The sequence below is a fragment of the Oreochromis aureus genome, linkage group 12 (assembly GCF_013358895.1).
Source record: "Oreochromis aureus strain Israel breed Guangdong linkage group 12, ZZ_aureus, whole genome shotgun sequence".
In the NCBI taxonomy this organism is placed as follows: domain Eukaryota; kingdom Metazoa; phylum Chordata; class Actinopteri; order Cichliformes; family Cichlidae; genus Oreochromis; species Oreochromis aureus.
In genome coordinates, this window is record NC_052953.1 from 763,273 (window position 1) to 782,070 (window position 18,798).

At 40.6% G+C, this 18,798-nt stretch overlaps 1 protein-coding gene across 1 annotated transcript; it reads right to left on the bottom strand.

Moving 5' to 3' along the window:
- Nucleotides 1–890: 890 nt before the first annotated feature.
- LOC120442986 lies at nucleotides 891–18,200 on the bottom strand. Its single transcript, XM_039620487.1, has 2 exons — nucleotides 17,196–18,200; nucleotides 891–925 (listed from the first exon to the last, which is right to left on the bottom strand). Exon 1 carries the CDS (start codon nucleotides 17,901–17,903, stop codon nucleotides 17,211–17,213), a length of 693 nt encoding a protein of 230 aa, XP_039476421.1. The 5' UTR covers nucleotides 17,904–18,200; the 3' UTR covers nucleotides 891–925; nucleotides 17,196–17,210.
- Between the last annotated feature and the right edge of the window lie 598 nt (nucleotides 18,201–18,798).

The window sequence follows — 18,798 nt, forward strand, 5'->3', positions numbered from 1 at the left end:
AAGATGCAAGTAGCAGTTAATTATATTTCCTATCACCTTAAATCTTCACTCAAAGACAAGTATCTCTGACAGTGTATATACAGATGTATTATATATAAGAGACAAACATTGTTCTTTCAATATGTTGGCATTACTAAATTTGGCTCAATGCTTACATACATGTGTAAAAAGAAAATGTACGAGCTGTGATAACTGTTTCTGATAGAATGAAGATCAGACTGATATATGAAATATTCCTTTATTGGGTGAGAAAATCAGACCATGTCATAACTGCTTTAAGTCATACAGAATAGATATCAGAGCCTTAAACAGGCTGACTTCTGCTAAATGGGTCAAACTGGGCAGAAAGTCTACAAACACATAACATCCTTATAGAATATGATGTAACACTATAGATCAACTTACCTCAGAATATATAAAGCATATAAACAATTACAGCAATATGATGCAACAAACACAGCAGTACTACTAATCCAAAATACTCAAAGCTTCATAGAACTGAAACAAACATGTATTTTTAGCTCCATTCTGCTGCTGATACATACTTTAGGTTTCTGAATATTAAACTTGTTGCTGCCTTTCATAGTGTGTAACTTGAAGGCCCTGAGTACTTTCTCCCACACTGAAAACACTGGGATGATAACATTATTTGAACATTACCTAATAAGACTGATTCAGGACAGACAATTAGTTATGTTAAACTTTCCTAGCAGTCCTTCACAAACAGGGAACAGTCTGTCTATTCTCTCCATCTGTCAGCTGCTGCTGGCTCTTCCTCCTCCTCTTCCTCACACACTGCTGATTTTGTCCTGGTGGATCATCAGGGTGCAAAGCCTCACAGATGATGTGCAGCAGTGGGTCCCTCAGTCTGTCCTCACTCTGGACACTTGCAGTTGTCACACATGGAAATCAAATGTGTGATAAGCTGCAGGATTCAAACACAAGTGTAACTTATAAATACATGTTCATACTTTTATTCCACAATCAGAGAGAAAGAAACAGAGAGAGAGTGCAGGACAGACAGACAGGTGACAGTCTCAGGTGTACACACTGCTACAAAACAGCACAAGAGAAGGAGGATTTAGTGTTTGTGTTATTACGAGTGCTAAACAAGAAGAGTTCCCAGATGGTCCAGTGGACACATGTGTGACTCCTGTGATTAAAGCATCTTTCTTTCAGCTTAACGAGTGAACCGTCAGCTCGTTCAAACACACGTTAAAGTCCGTTTGGCTCGACACCACCGAACAGAGGCAGCAATATAACATAGCTAACATTAACAGTGCAGTGAATCCTGCTTGTGCCGTCATATTCAGGACTGCAAACCGAGCAGCATCACTGACTTTCAGCTTGTTGTGTTTGTGGATATATGACTGACTTTAATTATCCATAAAATCATCACATTCTCTGTAAGATTAAGGTCAACTATTGTATTATTATATTTTAAAGGCTTTAAAACCAAGTTACCGCTGAAAGTACAAACATCACTAATGTCACATAACTTTGCCGACATGTGGCCAAACCAAGTGCCGCCCTCCGCTTCTTCACCGCTGCTGGTCTGCAGGGTCAAATATTCATGTTTGTAGTTTTTTGTTTGTTTGTTTGTTTTTCAATACCAAACTGTCATAAAACACATAGGTACATATAGAAATAATAATCTTTCTGTAACGCAAAGTTATTTAAGGGCTAGTGTTATTGCAATGGACGAGTTTATTGACTGACGCGCAGAAGAAATGGTTCTTTATGGAGCCTAGATGGTGTGAATGATGAGACCAAAGACTGCAGTATCTTGTACCAAAAATATATTGAATAAATGGGGAAAAGGGGAAATGGACCAAAATAATCAATACGACACACAACATAAATAAATGCCCACAATCAAATAATTGTGTAACAAATAAATCAATTGCTGTGATTTCCTGTGCAACAGTCCTTTTGTTAAGAGTCCTTTTCTTTTTAAAGTTCACTTTTTAAGGTATTCCTCCTTAGGGTCCAGTTTCATACAATGGGGAACAAATATGTCCGTAATCCATAGACGGCAAAGCGGGGGAAAAAAAACAAAGAATGGTCCTACCAGCTCGCCACTTCAATATGAAGAAGATCAATTTAAAGGGAAAAAAACCCTGACCTGTAGGCCAGAAAAATATCCATTAGTAAATCAAAATCAATTCAGTTTACCGGTAAACAAATACATTTTTCTGCAAGTCTATATAACAATGCAAATTATCATCATCATCATCATCATCATCATCATCAATCACAAATGTACAACAGTTAAATTAGTAATCATCTTGGCTACGTAGCTTAATCTATATATTCCAGTAGCGTTCGCTACAAACAAATACAAAAACAACAATAAAGAAAACAACTGTCTAACAGACAGCATAGCAATTCAAGGCAACACATAACAATAATCATTTAATTGCACTTTGTTTCAAAGTAAGCCCATTAAAGTGCTTAAGGAAATAAAGGTGTTCAAAAACAGCGGTTTTGAACCGGAGTTCTGCTCATGTGAGAACGCCACCGAACAAAGGCATTTCTTTTTTAATCGCGAAAATGATCGACTGGTTACTGACAAAAGGTTGTTATTGGTAGATGTTAAGAACACTTACCGCTGAGGTGATACAATTTTATAGACGGGTTTAGGGGAGAAAAACGCTTTGTTTTCCAACGCGGTTCCACACGACATAAGCTTACAGCCACAGCAGGAGTCGAACCCGGAAGTATCCCTCCACGGCCGTATTCATAGTTGCCGCGACGTGGAAGGAGCCAATCAGGAGAGGGGCCTCAAATCAGCTGGCTTGAGTCATTTGACAGGGAGTAGTTGACATGGGTTACAGGTTCCCCCCTCGATCTCATGTACGTCCCCGTACATGGTGGCTGGTTCCGGATGACAGGTTGCTCAGTGACAGTAAGTAGATGGTCCTCTTCATCCTCCAGTGCATGAGTGAAGGCGGTGGTTAAGCCATGGACAAGTGCCTGAATGCTCTTCAAGATGGGCTGACCAAGCTTAGAGTACTGTAACCGGTCTGGTGGTTTCCTGGTCCGAGTTGATGTCCTCACAGGTTCTAGTTCAGAGCTGGAGGTGTCAGAGCTAGACGGTAGATCAGCAGCAGAGGAGATACTGGGCTCAGTCGGCAATTCATCATTGGTAGGTTCAGCAGAGGACAGACTGTCCTCTGATTCCACAGGATCAGGAGCTTCCTCCTCGACAGGGGTTTCTGAGTCAGGGGTTTCGCTCTCTGCTGGCTCAAGAGGAGGCAACGGGAGCGTAGCAGGTTCACAGAATGGCATATCAGGTGGTAAAGTTTCAGTGGCTGGAACGGTGGATGAAGGTTCTGGCAGATTGTGGATAGTGGTGAATTGCAAAGGCTCTGAGACAGGATCATACCATTGATGCGGTATTATGTCATCCTCATCTTCTGACTGAGGTTGTGCACAGTCCTCATCAGAAAGGTTGAGTGACCGCTTCCTGGTTGGTTTTACAGTTGTTCGGTTGGTTTCAGTGGAATCCGGCAAGAATCCACATGGCAGGAGGAGATCTCTGTGCAGAGTACGAATCGGTTTGGGTTTGTTCTCTGGTCGGAGAGTGTACACTGGAATATTGTCTGCTCTTTTTACCACCACATAGATGTCTGGTTCCCATTTGTCTGCGATTTTGTGTTTGCCTCGGAGTTTCACATTACGTACCAGCACCCTGTCACCAACGTCCAGTTCAGAGGGGGTGATATGTTGGTCGAAACGGCTCTTGTTCCTTCCCATGAGCTTCTCCGTATTACCAATGGCAATTTTGTAGCTCTTTTCTAGATTTGACTTTAGGTTCTGGACATACTGTGAATGAGTGGGCTGATTGTTGTCCACAGGCAGTCCAAAGACCAAGTCAATCGGGAGGCGAGGTTGTCGACCAAACATGAGCTCATAGGGTGAGTAACCAGTAACATCACTCCGGGTGCAGTTGTATGCGTGGACCAGGGGCTTAACAAAATCTTTCCAGTGAGTTTTCTCTTCAGCGGTGAGTGTTCCGAGCATATTCAGGAGTGTTCTGTTAAAGCGCTCGACTGGATTACCTCGTGGATGGTATGGTGTAGTTCTGATTTTGTGAATCCCAGCCATTTTGCACAGTTCTTTTATTGTGCGTGACTCAAAATCTGGTCCTTGATCACTATGGAGCTTTTCTGGGATACCATAATGAACCAGGAAATTGTCCCAGAGACATTTGGCGACGGTCTTTGCTTTTTGGTTTGGAGTGGGGACAGCGACAGCGTACTTGGTAAAGTGATCTGTTATTACAAGGATGTCTTTGGTTCTGCTCCTGTCAGGTTCCAGTGATAAAAAGTCCATGCAAACCAGTTCCAGAGGTCGACAAGTTCGAATGTTCACCAGGGGTGCTGCTCTTTCAGGTAAGGCTTTCCGTTTGGTGCATCTCTCACGTGTCTTCACTTTATTCCACACATCATTGGCCATTTTCCCCCAGTAGAATCTTCGACGTACGAGGTCAAGAGTACGTTCGATGCCCAAATGACCCATCTTGTCATGCAGTTCTGACAGTACTTCAGCCCGAAATTTCTGAGGCAACACTAGCTGGTAATAGAGCTGGTCCCCAACTTGCCTCCTTCTCATGAGAATGCCATTTTGGAGCTCCATGCGATGTTGGTCTCGGAGTAGAAGGGGCAGTTCTGGGAGTTCATCCCGCAAGATGGGAGGTGGACTTTCCCCAGTCTCTAGCAGCAATATGACATGCCTCAGGATCTGGTCTTCCCTCTGTCTCTCAGCGATTTCAGCGGTTGTCAGCTGAGAAACAACAGGAGATGCAAACTGGGTGTCGTTGACGAAGCTGTCAGGCAAACTGTCGGTATGGGCAGTTAGTGACTGGATGAGTGCGGTGGTGGACGTCTCTTCAGCCATGCTATAAACAAGCTGACGGTCACAAATGGCTTTGACCGTGTGCTGATCGATGGAAATTGAGGAAGACTGATCCAGATGGTGTTGGGCAAATCGAAGAATTCTCTCCCTCTCCTTTTGGGACATTTGGTCATTGGCGAGGTCTCCATGTGGCCTGCGAGAGAGAGCATCAGCATCTAGATTCTGCTTACCAGATCTGTACATGATTTTAAATGAAAATGTGGAAAGAGCAGAGAGCCAACGGTAACTGGTGGCATCTAATTTAGCAGAGGTAAGTAGGTAGGTGAGTGGGTTGCTGTCAGTAACGACAGTAAAGTTGGTGCCATAGAGATAGTCGTGAAACTTCTCCGTAACAGCCCACTTGAGAGCCAGAAATTCCAGTTTGTGAGCTGGATATTTTGACTCACACCTTGACAGACCGCGACTTGCGTAGGCAATCACCTGGTTTTGTCCTTGTTGCTCCTGGTACAGAATAGCTCCTAGCCCAGCAGAACTGGCATCTGTATGGAGAAGGTAAGGCTTCTGGGGATCGGCGAAAGCAAGTACTGGTGCTGTGGTGAGTTTTTTGATAATGGTGTCAAAGGCTTGTTGACATGTAGGAGTCCAGCGACTGGCAAGTGGTTCCTTAGGATCCAAATATTGGTCTCGCTTGATGGTGGCTCTGAGTTTCCGCTGTGATGGAGGATATCCAGCAGTAAGGTCATGCAAAGGTTTGACGATGTTAGAGTAGCCTTGGATGAACCTGCGGTAATATCCTGCGAAACCCAGGAAAGAGCGGAGTTCTTTAAGAGTCTTCGGAACCGGCCAGGACTTAAGGGTCTCGATTTTATCTGGATCTGTCTGCACACCATCCTTTGACACAACATGCCCCAGGTATTTTACGGTTTTCTGGAAGAACATGCACTTTTCAACTGAGAGCTTGAGTCTGAATTCCTTCAGACGGTGAAGGACTTTCAGTAGTCTCCTCTCATGCTCTTCAAGTGTTGGTGCAAAAATAATCAAGTCGTCAATGAAGACCAAGACTTCTTTCAAGTTCATTTCTCCCATGCACTTTTCCATTAGTCGTTGGAAGGTACTGGGTGCGTTTGTGACTCCCTGGGGCATTCTGTTGAACTCATAGAATCCAAGTGGACATACAAATGCTGTTTTGCTCTTGTCTGCCTCTTCCATTTCAATCTGATAATAACCAGATTTAAGGTCAAGGACTGAAAACCATTCTGATCCAGAGAGAGCTGTAAAAGTATCCTCCAACTTTGGCAATGCATATGCATCTTTGATGGTCTGCAGATTTAGTTTCCGGTAATCAATGCAGAGCCGCACACTCCCATTCTTCTTTCGCACCACGACAATGGGTGGCGCAAAGGGTGAATCTGACTCTCTGATGACCCCAGAGTCAACCAGCTCCTTCAGGTGTTGGCGCACAGCATCCAGATCTTGAGGATGGATTGGTCTTGGGCGCTGTTTGAAGGGAGTAGGGTCAGAGAGCTTGATCTGATGTTTCACTTTGTCGGTTTTCCCAAAGTCAAGGTCGTGTTTGGCAAAGACATCATGGAGGGCGTTTAACTTCTCAGTAATCGACTCTTCCATTCCGGTGTTAAGGGGAGTTACCAAAGTTGAAGTCGAATCCAGAAGTCACAGGGTTAGGAGGCATACTGTCATGACTCCTTTCTTGACACTGAATGGACTGAATGGCACTGATCTCCGCAATGATGGCTTTGGCTGGGAGGGTTACATCATGATCAGACTGGTTGCAGATTACCACAGGTAAGTGGTACGGCTGGTGAGAAGGGAAATCCATGACACAAGACGGGACCATTAAGCCACCTGGCAGAGGCGACGAAGTTGGGTGTTCCACCAACACAGCCTTCTCGGCCTGGAGGCAGCGTCCCAAAATTAACCCCTCCAGGGCAACAGTTTTTCCAGCTGGGATGGTCTGTGGTCCGTCAGTGTGCAGCTTGACGATTCCATGATGATTACTGTTGGCCAGTCTGTATCGTTGCTCAAGAATTTTCAGCACCGTTCTGTATCCATGAGGGGCTGGAAAGGAGGGTTGTTGGTCTGAGAATGCTTTCTCATATGCCAAGTCCAGAGTGTTTGTGCCAATCAGTATTGATGGCTGTTGAGCTGATCGGACATCAGGAACTACCAGAGCAAGTGTATCAACAGCTGTGGTGGAACCCAAGAAGTCGGAAGGAAGGTGACGTTCATCTCCACATAGCCAAGGTATGGAACCACTTGGCCATTCGCTCCTTCTATCTCCAAGAGATTCTTCAGAGGTTGTATCTCCTGGTCAGAGAGATAATCATGGTGGAAGGAGTGAGAGATGGTGGTTACCTGGGACCCCGTGTCTAACAGGCAGTTGAATACAGTCCCTCCAATCGTGACCTGTGCTGTACTTCGGGTTCCAATGAGTCCTTTAGGCAGTGTGATGGAATGTCCATTTTGCTTGTGACTGGGACATGGGTTAACTGCAGCCTCCGTCTGTCCCTCCACAGAGACTGCCTCTAGTTTGATGATTTGTTGTTGCTGTCCCAAGCCTGCTGTCTTTTCTCAAGTTGTTTCTTCTTTTTCAGAACCAGTGTCGGGTTTGGAGGGTTGGCGCATCCTGCTGACATGTGCCCATCCTCTCCACATTTAAAGCAGTAGCCTGCTCTAGGCCGGGAACTGGTTGCACTGCTGCTGGGTCTTGGTTGTGCTGATCTGAGTTGAGGTGGTGCTGGCTTGGAGAATTGAGATTTCTGTGAGAGAAGAGCAGCCATTTGACTCTGCAGTTTCTGCATCTGTTGCTTCAGCTCACTAATAGCCTTGGTGTCTGAATGGCTACAAGCACATGTGCTCTGAGAGTGAACAGCGGCACGAGGCTTGGATGCAGTCAGGTGCTTCTTCATGAGATTCTCCTTGGCCAGCTGTCTACCCTCCTCAGTTCGAAGCAGTAGGAGGAGCTCTGCAAAACATGGGGGATCACTCCTCAAGTTCTCCAACTGTAGTTTGTTAACGATATCGCTGTCCCAGCATCCTCTACAAAACTGCTTGAGTAATTGTTTGTTGAAGTCTGAAGACAAGATACCACCTCTTACATTTCCCTTTTTCTTTTTTATAGCATACAAAAAAAACATAAATGGGATGAGTACCTGAATAACCCCCCACTCCCTCCCAATAATGTAAAAATGAATATGTTACAGAGAAAATGAATTAACCCACACAAAAAATACAAAACCCATACAAAGAAAACAAACAAACAAACAAGAACAAAAAATCAACAATAAGAAAGTTGTGCGTATCCTTATAGTTTAATATTAACATTAATCAATATTGATATAAATCTTAACCAATATTAACAATAGTAACAATATTAATATTAATATTAGTGATTACTTGCTCCTTAGTCGAAACAAACTAATAATGCTGGAATATCTTTAAATAGAGTATTCTTATAAGGTAGAACAGTCACTGCCGGGAATAGCAGAAAAATTTGTACACTGTCATATGGTGGACTACAGAGAGATTTCTCGTGCTCGTAACTTTTCTAAGTGTTTAAGTAATGGTTTTCACACACACATTCACACACTGGTGATGGCAGCTACATCGTAGCCACAGCTGCCCTGGGGCGCACTGACAGAGGCGAGGCTGCCGGACACTGGTGCCACCAGGCCAGTGTCCGGCAGCCTGTATCTGTGAGCATCTGTTACATTTATCATCAAATTTATCTGGGTATAATTTTGACAGTTTTTCTTTACTGTAGTGTAATCTGTGGAAAACTCTAAATTGTATTAATGAAACTCTGGCACAACTACAAGACGAATTAATGGCCCCTACCGCTCCCTCCCAGAACAACTCAGAAAAACTCATATGGAGTTCTGACTCCCATTTCATCTTGGTCCTGTATAAAAGAGATTCACTAGGTGGAGAAGCTAGTTTTTAAAGGTAAGAAATATGAGCCTTTACCAAAGTTTTGGCTCTGAGAACCAAATCTATTCCACTGGAAGTTGGGATTTGTGGAAATAAAGTTGAACATTTCTTTGCAAAATTTCGCAACTAGAAGTACCGAAAAAAAATCGGATTTATTGAAATTAAAGTGAATAACTAGTTCGTTAAAACTTGCAAAAACCTCATTTACGTATAGATCACCTAGAGTACCAAGTCCTTTATGTAATAAAATAGAGAATCTTAAGTCCATCTTTGCTGGAACAAATAAGTGATTGTTGCAGATCGGGGTTGCGAGAGGGAGGGTAAGCCAACCAAAGTGGCGTCTTATTTGCGACCAAATTTTTAATGTTTCAGCAACAACTGGGTTGGAAGACCGGCTTAGTAGGCATGATTGTGAGGTATCACATGCTAAAGCACGTAATGACGAGGAACAGGAGGCCGCTTCACTCTGGCACCAGTTAGTATAGCGAGACGTACACCACAATAATATATTATACATATTAGATGCCCAATAATACCCAATTAAATTAGGCAGTCCTAATCCTCCAGCTGATCTATCCCTATAAAGAAGCGAGCGACTAGCCCTTGGACGTTTACTGGCCCAAATAAATGATGAAATAGCGTCATTTATAGTTCTGAAAAATGATTTAAGCAGATAAATGGATAAAGTCTGAAATACATATAGATATCTAGGTAATACATTCATTTTAATAATTTGGATCCTACCAGCTAAAGACAGCGGTAGGTAGTTCCATCTTTGAAGATCAGACTTAACTTTCATTGTAAGTAAAGTAATATTCTGTTCCTGCATTAATCTCAGAGATCGTGAAATTGCAATTCCGAGATATTTAAACCCCGAATTAGCCATTTTAAAGGGTATAGTTGATGTAGGTATGTCCGCAGCCATTTGATTAACTGGAAAGTATTCGCTTTTGGAGATGTTCAGCTTATTTCCCGATAAATAGCTGAAAGAATTTAGAGGACCATTCACATAAAGAAGCAAATCATCTGCATAGAGCGACACTTTATGTTTTATACCCCATCTATCAATCCCTCCTAATCCTTTCACCATATTTAAAGCTACTGAGAGTGGTTCAATCACTAATGCAAATAATAACGGGGAGAGTGGGCACCCCTGTCTTGTCCCCCGAAAAAGTGGAAATGGAGTGGAGCATTGATTATTTGTACAGACAGAGGCGCAAGGAGAAGAGTAGAGTAATTTGACCCATGAAACAAAATTATTATTAAAACCTAATTGTCTTAAAGAAAAGAAAAGATAGGCCCATTTCACTCTATCTCAGGCTTTCTCGGCATCAAGAGATATTATGGCTTCTGGAACATTAGAGGATGATGGAGAGAGGATGACACCAAGAAGTCTTCTTATGTTAGAGTATGAACGTCTTCCTTTTATAAATCCCGTCTGGTCCTCTGAGATAATTGAGGGCATAATCGATTCTAGTCGCCGGGCTAGGATTTTTGCAAGAATTTTAACGTCTACCGGGAGGAGTGATATTGGCCGATAGGATGTGCAGCTCAGTGGGTCTCTGCCTTTTTTAAAAATTAGAGAAACAGTGGCTTGCATGAGTGTAGGTGGCAGAGTTCCTTGCTCGAACGAATAATTAAACATTTCCAGTATGTGGAGCTAGCTGGTCTGAAAAACTTTATAAAACTCGACCGGGTAGCCATCTGGACCTGGTGATTTACCGCTATTCATTGACTGTATTGATTCTTTAATTTCTAAAATTGTAATGGGGCGTCTAATTTGAAGTTATTTTCAGATGAAACTTTAGGTAGATCCAATTTTTCCAAAAAACTATTTAATTGGCTTTCACCTTCCTCGTTAGTATAGGGGTGCGTATCCCTGCCTGTCACGCGGGAGACTGGGGTTCGATTCCCCGACAGGGAGGTAACACCTTACAGGGCAGGATAGCTCAGTAAGTAGAGTGGCCCCATGATTGGAAGGTCCACTGAGTAAGGTACCGTCCCTACACTGTGCTCCCTGGGCACCTGCTTAGTGGCTGCCCACTGAGTGAATGGGTCAAATGCAGAGAAAAACAAGTAATTTCCCCACGGGATCGATAAAGTACACATTATTATCTATGAAAGATTCAGAGGTATAAAGTTGAGTAAAGAAAGATCTGAAAGTATCAATAATTTTATCTGGATGTGAGGTTATTAAGGCTGAATCATCGGTTTTCTGTATAATTTGATTTGACGCTGTTTTAGTCTTCGGTTGCTGTGCCAGGAGACGGCCAGCTTTATCACCATGTTCTAGAAGTTGTTCAGCTTGTGAAGTAAGAAGAATATCTAGTTCCGTTTGAAGTTTTCTTCTTTCTTTATAAAGATCAGGTGTATTTGTAAGAGAGATAGAATTGTCTATCTCTTTTATCCAAATCTTTCTGCTGGGATCTAGTTTTTTTTTGTGTGTGTGTTTTTTTTTTAATTTGTTCATTTCAGGCACAACAATAAAGTTGAACATAAAGTGCACAAAAACAAAAACAAACAACAAAATGTACCTGAAAAGGAGTGGGATGAAGAAAACTTATTAAATCCCACCCCTATATTCACTTATCAACAAAAACAATAAACTTCCCGCAGCTACGCCCAAGCAAAACAAATAGAACCTTCATAACTGAATACAGAATATATTAATTATAAATTGCGTTACCACCGGTAACAGGCAATAATAATTACAAGTAACAAACACACATACATATACATACATACATATATATCTACACACACATGTACATATATATACATACATACACACAAACTTTATTTATTTTTTTTTTTTTTCCCATGAAATCCATGCCAGCAATGGTAAGAGAACAGACATTACAGAGCACACTAACACCATCATTGATTATACTGTGACCTAGACTTGTAGTCAAGACCGCCTAATCCGAGACCAAGACAAGACCAAGACAATAGGGTATCGAGACCAAGACCAAGACCGAGACCGAGTCGAGACGAGACCAAGACCAAGACCGAGACAAAAAAAGTCTTTAAACTGCAGCCAGACGCTGCTTCGTTTACGGGTGTCAGGCATATTTATGTGTTTTTGCTTTCGCACAGCCCTCCTCACCGCTGTCTACTGTCTCACTCACTTACTGAGAGGACAGACGCACGCTCCACTTGACTGTCGCGTCTCTCACCCTCTCTGTTTTTCACATAATGATATTATCCCTCCATATTGTGATTGGCCACAATATGGAGGGATTGGAGCATAGCTGAACCACTGTGTGAGAGCTGAGCAGCGAAAGGAAATTAAGTGAGGGTAGAAATGACTGAAAGATTATTAGGCTCTGTTTTGAGTTTTGTTCAAAAAGAATGACTTCATATAGGAAAAAAATAAATATCACATATGCAGGACACCTTAAACTAGTTTTTTAATTAAGCAGCAAGGCAGAACAAAGTCGGGCCTGTATCAAGACACAGGGACTAAATCCCAATTCATCCAGACCCAGAACTGATCCGGAATTAAAACAGGACTACAACAGTTCAAAATCAGGACTACTTAGGACTTAACCAAGACGGAACCAGAATCAGAACTAGATGATAGTAGCACTGAAAATCATCATAGACCTGCACTACACTTATTTTTTTAATTCTACCAAAGTACGCTATTTAGATTCTGAAAAGTTTATATAATTATTTAGCCTTGTTGTTCAAACAAGCCAGCATAACTTAATAAATATAGAATTTGAAAAGTAACAAATGGTATCTAAAAAGAAACAGGTACTAGATACATGTTCTGATGAGTTTTGGCAAACAACCATTTGACTAACATGTGTGTCTCACCTGCTCTTGTTCCACCTCTGTTCTGTCCTCATTCTCCATCTCCCTCTCTGTTCCTCTCTCTCCCTCTCTGCTCCTCTCTCTCCCTCTCTGTTCCTCTCTCTCCCTCTCTCTCCCTCTCTGTGCTGACAATCAAGCCAAACACCAACATCATCAAATATACAGTTGAAACCAGATATTTACACACTCTTCAGATAAAAACACAAACACTTTTTTAATTGTAACATCAAATCAGACTAAATGTTTATTTTTTTAGATTGATAAATATAAAAAACATATTTGTTAACTTTAACAGTAAAGAGAAAAACTATCTGTATTTCTTAATTGCAAATGGCACCAAATTGTATTCAAAATTGAGCCACACTTATGGAGCTCCACAATTCTGTTCCTGGTGTTTTGGTTGACATCTCTTGATTTTCACATGTCACAGAAACAGGCTCTGTGTTTTGCCTTATATGCTTCCACAGCTGTGCCACCAATTTACTCACATGGACTCTACTAACCTATCAGAAGCTTCTTCAGCTCAGAATGGAATCGTCTGGAGTTTTTCTTATTAATTAACAATAAACTTAGTGTATATGTTCTCCTAAATTTGATGAAAGGGATAAAAATAGACAGCTCTGTCTCTCTTTATTCTGTCATTAAACTAATTCAAAAGATTAGTTTATTTATCTAAAACAAAAGTTTACTCTAAATTAATATTTAACAGTAAAAATAGTTTTTATGTTTTCTACCTAAAGTGTATGTAAATATCTTGTTTCATCTGTGAATATACTGCTGTGTATTGAAATTCCTCTTGTTTTGCATAGATATACTGAACAACATACAAAGCATAATATATAAAATAACATCTACCTGAGTTTTTTCTTTGAAAGAAGCTTCTTATGTCCATTGTTGTGTTCATCAGTACACAATTGAAACCGATTTAGAGTTTGTTTAGCCGTGGAGGGTAACAACTGAAAATATGAAATGTAAGCTAAGACTCTCTAAAAAATCAGCATTGTTGTTCGGCTTTTTATTTATCCATTTGTTGATTCACTCGAAGAGCAAGTAACGCAACCAACTGATCAGTTTGATATCAATCTTTTGTGATACACCGTCATATTTACATTATTAGTTCAGTACGAATGATTTGCTTTGGTACCTGGTCAAACTTAAGCTGTCCTCTGTCTGCAGCAAACTCGCAGGCAGCAGCTTCTCCCCCCTCGCTCACATGCGTGCTGTGCTCAGTCACCTAGTGCCTGAGCTCGGATCATACCAAAATTAGGGGGAATTTACGACGGTGCCCCATGCTTCTGAAAAAATGACCCGGGCTTAAGCCCAGTAAGCCACCCCCCCGCTCCGCTGATGGTTGACTCCAAATCTCCCGAACACTATGTCGATTTGAGAACGGAAGACCGAAACAGCGAGACCAAGACCGAGACAAGACAAAAGTCCGTCGAGACCAAGACAAGACCAAGACAAAAGTCCATCGAGACCAAGACGAGACCAAGACCACGTAAAAGTGGTCTCGAGACCAAGACCGGTCTCGAGACATCCAACTCTACTGTGACCAGACCAACTGTTTGTAGAGAAATTTAAATCTATGAATATTTTTGCATTGTTTCAGTTGTAAACTCAGACTGTTCCAGATTTTCACACCACATACAGACACACAAAAACCTTTACGGGTTGTTCGAGTTCTGGGTAATTTGAATTCTCCGAAGCCTCTCACATTATAAACCCTTTCTCGAATTTCAAATATAGATTGTAAATTTGCAGGTAGAAGTTTATTAAAGGCTTTGTATAAGATTATGGATGTATTGTAATTAACCAGATCCTGGAATTTAAGTAACTTTGCCTGAAGAAAGAGTTTGTGAGTATGATCTAGATAACCAGCCTTGTGAATAATACGCAGTGCTCGTTTCTGTACTGTGACTAATGGATTAGTTGTATTTTTATATGTGTTTCCCCACACTTCCACACAATATGTAAAATATGGAAGGACCAGGGTACAGTACAGAGTACGAAGTGCATCTTTATCAAGGTATGGTTTCACTTTGTTCAAAACTGCGAGGCTTCTGGAAATTTTGGTTTTTATGTGTCTGACGTGGGGTTTCCATGAAATTTTGTTATCAATTATGACTCCCAAAAATTTGTTTTCACTCACATTATCAATTGGTACACCTTCTATAATAATTGGTAATTCTATATTATATTTTAAATTACCAAAAAACATTGCCTTAGTTTTATTTATATTTAATGATAATTTATTTATATCCATCCATTTTTTTATTAATTTTAGCTCCCTGTTTACGGTCATTACAAGATCAGTATAATCATCGCTACTGAAAAATATGTTGGTATCATCTGCGAACAGTATGAGTTTAAGTACTTGAGAAACATCAAAAATATCATTTATGTAAACATTGAAAAGTTTTGGTCCCAACACTGACCCTTGGGGAACACCACATGTAATACCAAGTTTCTCTGAATGGTAATGCCCTATGCTAACATATTGTTCCCGCCCGTTAGGTAACTTTTAACCAGTTACCAGCTTTCCCTCGAACACCATATCTTTCCAATTTATCCAATAAAATTGAGTGATTGATTGTGTAGAAGGCCTTTTTGAGATCAACAAAAATACCAACTGCATATTTATTTTTATCCAGTGCATTGGTAATTTCTTCTACTGCCTCAATTATCGCCATAGAAGTGGTTCTTTGCGTTCTGAAACCATACTGACCAACATTTATTATTTTATGTTTTTCAAGGAATTTTTCTAATCTTGAATTAAAAAGTTTTTCTAAAATTTTTGAGAATTGAGGCAGTAGAGAAATAGGCCTATAATTGGTAAAGCTGTGTTTGTCATTACTTTTGTATAGTGGTATTACTTTCGCAATTTTCATTTTTTTTTGGAAAACAACCGGACTGAAATGATAAATTACAGACATATGTTAAGGGACTAGCAATATTCAGAATAACCTGTTTAACTACAGACATATTTATGTCATGATAATCCATTGAAGACTTACTTTTACATTTTAATGTGATATTTATTACTTCTTGCTCATTTGTAGCTGAAAGGAACAGTGAAAAGGGATTTGGTTTTATATTACTGATATTTTCATTTTTTTGACACGGGATGTCCGCTGCTAGTTCAGGGCCAACATTTATAAAAAATTTATTGAACCCATCAACAATGTTACTCATGTTGTGATTTTCACCATTTGCATCAATGAAATATTCAGGATATGATGTTCCAGAAGATCCTTGTTTAATTAAGTTATTTAACACATCCCAAGTTCCTTTTATATTGTTTTTATTTTCATATAATCTTCTATAATAAAGTTGTTTACTCGTTCCACTTCTTTTGTTTTTACTTTGATGAACTGTTTATACAGATTGTTTTTCTTTTTGCAAGCATTGATAATTCCTTTTGTGAGCCAAGGACTTTTTATCTTTTTTTTCTTTGTCCTGTATTCTTTTACAGGACAATGTTTATTGTACAACATAGTGTAAATATCTAGGAAATTTTCATAAGCCTTGTCCACCTCTGACTCTTCATACACCGAACTCCAATCTTGTTGTGCTAAATCGAAATTGAAGGCATGAATTGCTTCTTCATTTATTGTTCGCTTTGCTATCGTAATCTTGGTATCTATTATTTTTTTTAAATCACAGTCATACAAAGTAAAAACTGGTAAGTGGTCAGTTATGTCACAGACAAGCAGGCCACTATTAATTTGGAAATCCATGACATTAGTAAAAATGTTGTCAATAATAGTGGCGCTATGTGACGTTATTCTGCTTGGCTTTGTTATTGTTGGATATAGTGATAAGCTGTACATCGTGTCAGAAAAGTCATCAATGGCTTTTAACCTTGTTGGGTTTAGCAAATCAATATTAAAATCACCACAGATGAATAGTAATTTTTGGTTCACCGAAGAAAACACTTTTTCTATCCATTCATTAAAAATGTCAATACTTGAACTGGGTGTCCGATATATACAACTTATTATAACATTTCTCTTTTTTTCATTCATGATCTCAATAGTCAAACATTCCAAAATTCCATCAATAGCCATAGACATAGTTGTTACAACATTATATTTTATAGAGTTATGAACATATATAGCAACCCCGCCGCCCGCCTTATTTAATCTATTCATGTATTTTAAATCATATCCATTCAAACCGAAATCTATTCCTTTATCGACATTAAACCAAGTTTCAGTGATGGCTATAACACTAAAGGGGCGAGAAAATTGTTGCAAGTAATCCTTAATGAAATCAAAATTAGAGTACATACTTCTGCTGTTAAAGTGAATTAATGAGAGCTTCCCGTCTAGGTTGATTTTTTTTTCATATTGTTCCTGTGTGAAATAATTACAATTTTTAACAAAAAAAGAGAGAAAGTTACTTTCAGAGTCTATTTCTGGGTCTATTATATTATGCTCCTTATATTCACAATCTAGATCAATTACTTTCTGTTGGAGAATTGATTTCAACGTGTCCATGTCATTTCCTGGTGTAATTAGAGATGTTGGTGTATTTATCATTTGATTGTCATTAGAGTTGTATATTACCTCGATACATTAGTGTCAGTTGTACTTGTCCAGGTCCTCCATGTTCCTCACTATCAGTACTTTTGCCTCTTCTGGTGTCCCGTTTAGCTTGATGAAAATCTTGCAGTTTGTTACCCATGTATGTTGTATTTTACCGTTCTTCTTCAGTTGCCTTGCCTTCCTCGCGATGTCTGCGTTTTTTCGTGTCAGATGCTCATTAATGAAAACGTCCGTGCCTTTCAGTTTGCGTCCTTGTTTCAGCAGTGCGACCTTGTTTTTCCGATTGACGAATCTCATAATGACGGCCGGCGGTCTGTCGCTCCTCCTGGGCAGTGGGTGACATGCTTCTACATGCTCCAAGTCCATCTCTATCCCTTTGCTTTGGAGGAAGGACGCCACCTGTTGCTCCACCGAGCGGTTCTCCTCATCGCTTGGCTCCCCGACGTTCCCGGCCACCGCGCGCGCATACGAGCGCGGCTTGATTTTAATACCGCTGATGACCACGTCGTTCGTACGGGTGTACTGCTCCAGCTCATCCACCCGCCGCTCGAGATCCATGATTCGTCTGTCCTTCTGGGCATTTTGGAGGCGTAGCTGTTTTACCTCCTCCAGAAGCCCCAGAAGCAGCTCCTGCTGCGCCCTGACTGCGGCCACGTCTCCGCACAGCGCTCCGAGGGAGGTTTTTATGTCCTCGACCTCCTCTGGTGTTGGGCCTTTCTTGGGTGGCATACTGGGTAACCAGCCTTTCCAGTCCAGGGGTCCTTTTTTATTTAACTGGCGAGCTAGCAGTTGCTGGTAGTTAATTCGTACAACTTGCTAGCTATCTCCCGGTTAGGGAGCGCAGCCCGAAACACTTCGATCGATAGAACTAGTAGGATGTTGGTTGTCCTCTTCTTAACCAAAGTCCTGTTTGCCGTTTTAGAAGTTACAAAAGTTACAAAAGTCATTGCCCGTTGATAAGCAGCGACTGTAGAAAGCTGTAGAAAGCTAGCAGTTCAATCCAGTGTCTTTTCCACAACCGGCCTCCGCCATTCCATGAACCGTTACCTTTATTTGGCAATAGCTTTATTACGATGTCTGATGTGTTTGGTTTCTTTTTTGTACCTGTTCATTTGAAGGACCAAAGTTTTTCATTTGTTTTTCAGTTTATTAGAATAAGACGTAAAAGAGATCATTTTACCTCTAATATAGGCTTTTAGAGTGTCCCATAGGATAGATGGAGAGGTTTCATTATTTTTATTAGTTTCACAAAAAAACATAATCAACTCAGAAATATATTTACAAATGTTGGTCTCCGCCAGCAAGAGAGAATTTAGCTTCTAATATCTAAATCTCTTTGGCTTCATTGTAAACTGAAGATCTAATACTACTGTGGCATGGTCTGATAACGTTATCGGTATATACTGAGTAGAAACTATCTCAGGAATAAACTTCTATCAGGAAATAATCTATTCGCGAAAATGAACGATGCACATGAGAAAAAAAAGAATATTGTGTCGTAATAGGATGAGCAAAACGCCAAGGGTCGATGAAGCCATAATGGTTCATAAATGTGACAAAAGCCTGGGACATTTTCGTAGGTGCAGATGAACGTGGACTGGATTTATCTAATGTTGGATCAATA

Bases quoted from the DNA above. Each gene is read 5' to 3' on its own strand.
- LOC120442986 (XM_039620487.1), bottom strand. From the start codon at position 17,903: ATGCCACCCAAGAAAGGCCCAACACCAGAGGAGGTCGAGGACATAAAA.